We start from the raw sequence: 3,450 nt of genomic DNA, 5'->3' as shown, positions 1-3,450 counted from the left end.
GAATGAATATTTCATTATCATTATATTATTCTGTATAATTTGATTTATTATTAACATTATTTATATCATTTTCTTTTGTTATATTTCTTTCATAATATCTTACTTCATTCTTTCTATTATTATTTATTATATTTCTTATTCAAATAAATCATCATCATATAATACCAAAAAAACTAAAATGTTAGATTATATTCATTTTAATGTTTATGTGATGTTTCTAATATTCAATCTTCAAGAAAGTGAACAAAAAGAAAAAGAATTGAAAGAAATAATGCAAAGTTATAATTTATATTACTCATTATTTTGTTTATTAATTTATTCCTTCAAAAATAACAAACACTGAAATTGATTAAACTAGAAAAGGGAATAAACAATAGAATTAAAGTAACTTGTCTGAAATTGTTATAACAAAGTATTATTAAGTGTAAATGTTCATTTGTTGAATAGAAATATATATTTTTTAATTAATCAATCCCTTTGTATAAAAGAAAGATGTTTTTCATGTCAATTAAAAATTAACTGCTTTTTATTTATAATACATAATGAAGAATAAAGTTAATAAAATAAAGCAACATCGTCTAAAAGAATTTCTCCTGTAAAATATAAAGTAAAACTGGTAATTACTTGATTTGGTAATGGAAATGAGAAAGAATATGTTTGAACAAAAAACATTTCACAAATTTCTCCATTATTTTCTATTTCAGATATTTTAGTATATGTGAAAGATGGTAAAGTAAATGTTGAATTTGATAGACATGTTACTTTAATTGATTGTTCATATATTTTAGAAGGGTCTTGTTCTTCTTTATTAATTATTCCATTATTTTTAAAAAATGAGAATTTAATTCCACTGCAATTTACTGGTTTATTCATTACAAATTTTAAAGCACATTTCATTCCTGAATTACAAACATATAATTGATGTAATGACTGATACATATTTTGATATAATTTACCATTATATGTAGAATTACTTTCTATTGAAATATCAAACATTGTCCCATTTACATAAAGAAGTATTTCTTTATTTGATTCAAAAGTACTATAATATCCACTTTCTATTGGAATAATTGATTTTCCATTTTTAAAATCCATGAGTAAAGGTAAATTATCACATTTATTATCCATACTACATAAAAAATGACTTATAACATAATTATTAACTAAACAACGAAGTTCAGTTTCTTTTAATAAATAAGAGTTGTTTTTAATAATATAATCAACTAATATATCACTTTGTGCTTGTTGATATTTCATATTAAAATAATCTCCAATACCTTTTTCAATGATTAAACTACCACTATACTTAAACAAAATATTATCATCTCTATCTGTTTTATTAAAATAATTATATGAAGATAATAAAGGAGGGTCATATGGTGATAATTCAGGTAATGTTTCTATAAAATATGAATTCATTCCAACCATAGGATTTTGGACTGGAATATCTTTACAATTTAATACAAAAATACTTTCAATACTAAATTGGTTTAAATTCTCTTTTTCAATAAAATCAATTTCACCAATTCTTAATTTATTAATAATTCTCATAGCAACCCCTCCACCTTCTCTATCACCAATTATTCCAATATTTTCAAAATTTAATTTTTGTCCAAAAAATTGGTTTAATCGTTTAAATAAATAGTTGATTGTTTGAATAGTTAAAACAACACGTGCATTTAAATATCCTTCTTTAACACTCATTCCATTCTTTGGTAAAATTGAATTTCCATTTACATCTTTATCAAGAAATCCTTGATCAAGACAAATACTAACAATTCCATTCTCAGCTAAACTTTCTTGAAGATAAATATATCCCATATCTGAATCAATTAAATTCCCCATTTCACTTCCAAGAATTATAACAACACTTTTTGTTTCATTAGAGGTTTTAATATTTGTTGGATAATAAACAATGCCATTCATTGGAATAGCAGAGCTAGTCATTCTATAATAGTCTTGTGTTGTTGAACTTACATCAAACAATGAAGACATATTAATTGTTGGTGTTTTAATTGATGGTTGAGCATATTCTTGTCTTAAATAACTTGAATCACCAATACCAAAAGTCAATTGAGAAATATGTTTTTCAAATTCACAATAACTAATAGCTTCATTAATATAACTAGTATTTACAGTATCAAAACTACTTAGAAAAGAGAGATTGTATGTATATTTTAATTTATAAAACATATTACTTAATGATAAGTTAAAAGAAACGAAAATAATTATAATACAAAAGATTAGTACAAATAATGATATTATATGGTTCTTTACCTTTTTTAATTTTGAAAAAATAAAGGAACTGAAAGATACTTTTTGATGTATGAAAATATAAATATACCACCCTATTTCAATAGTACAAAATAGTAATATTGTTATTATTAAACTTCCCATTATAAGAAACCAAATACATGCCATAGATTTTTGTTGAAGAATTACAACTGAATTACAAAATGGAATTGTTATAATTGATAATAGTAATATTGAAATTATTATTTCTTCTTTAAATCCACCTTTTATATAACCATAACTAACTTGAAGAATAAAGAATGTAACCATTAAAATAACTTTCCAAAGAAAGAATAATGTCAAAGAAATATTAATAATGCAAACAACTGAATAAACTAAAACTTGTGTATATACTATATTGAATGATACAGTAGCTTGTTGATAAAGAAACATCTCAATAACTACAATTATAAATCCACAAATAATTAACATTAATGAAAAAGTTTTAATATACCCTTCATATTTATCACAAAATGACCTAAATAAATGATTTAATTGATTAATTGGTGAACTATTTTGTTTATTATGAGTGTCAATTGTAATACAATATTTTTCAATAATCTTTTCAATGTTTGGGAGTTTAAATATTATTGAACTATTATCATAATTTATATATATTATTTCACATATTTTTTTTATTATCCTATTTGATTTTAAACATGACTGAATAAAAGAAAGCCTTAATACAAATTTAATTCCACTATATCCAAGAAAAACTATTCCTTCTATTATCCCAACTACTAATACCCATAAATGTCCTTTTAATTCTTTATGTAATAATATAATACAAAATGTATTACTTATTAGACATATCCCAGCAAGAATAGTAACAGACAATTGTTTGTACCATCCTCGGTGTGATTCTATTGGTTGTTCTTCTTGAAAAAGTAAAACCTCATTTTTTTCATTTGTTGTAATATCCTCACTCATCAATAATTCTGATTTTTTAATTCAAGTTCTTTTTTCTTTGAATCATCAAACAATTCTTAACTTTTATTTTTATTTCTTGTAATATAATTCTCAATCACAAAAATGAATAAATTTTTTGATATTTCATTGCTTAATTAAATCCTATTCTTTACTATTCCTTTCTTGAACATAATCATTCCAATACTTAACTTTACTCATAGAAAATATTTAAAAGAATTTAATACTTTC

At 22.2% G+C, this 3,450-nt stretch overlaps 1 protein-coding gene across 1 annotated transcript; it reads right to left on the bottom strand.

Moving 5' to 3' along the window:
- Positions 1–555: 555 nt before the first annotated feature.
- ENU1_061440 (hypothetical protein) lies at positions 556–3,222 on the bottom strand (the record flags this gene model as incomplete). Its single annotated transcript, XM_008858158.1, has 1 exon — positions 556–3,222. One exon carries the CDS (start codon positions 3,220–3,222, stop codon positions 556–558), a length of 2,667 nt encoding a protein of 888 aa, XP_008856380.1.
- Positions 3,223–3,450: the final 228 nt, after the last annotated feature.

Source organism: Entamoeba nuttalli, assembly GCF_000257125.1.
Source record: "Entamoeba nuttalli P19 unplaced genomic scaffold asmbl_3277, whole genome shotgun sequence".
Taxonomy (NCBI): domain Eukaryota; phylum Evosea; order Mastigamoebida; family Endamoebidae; genus Entamoeba; species Entamoeba nuttalli.
Note: the sequence above shows the minus strand (reverse complement) of the source record. Positions and strands in the feature narration are given on the sequence as shown.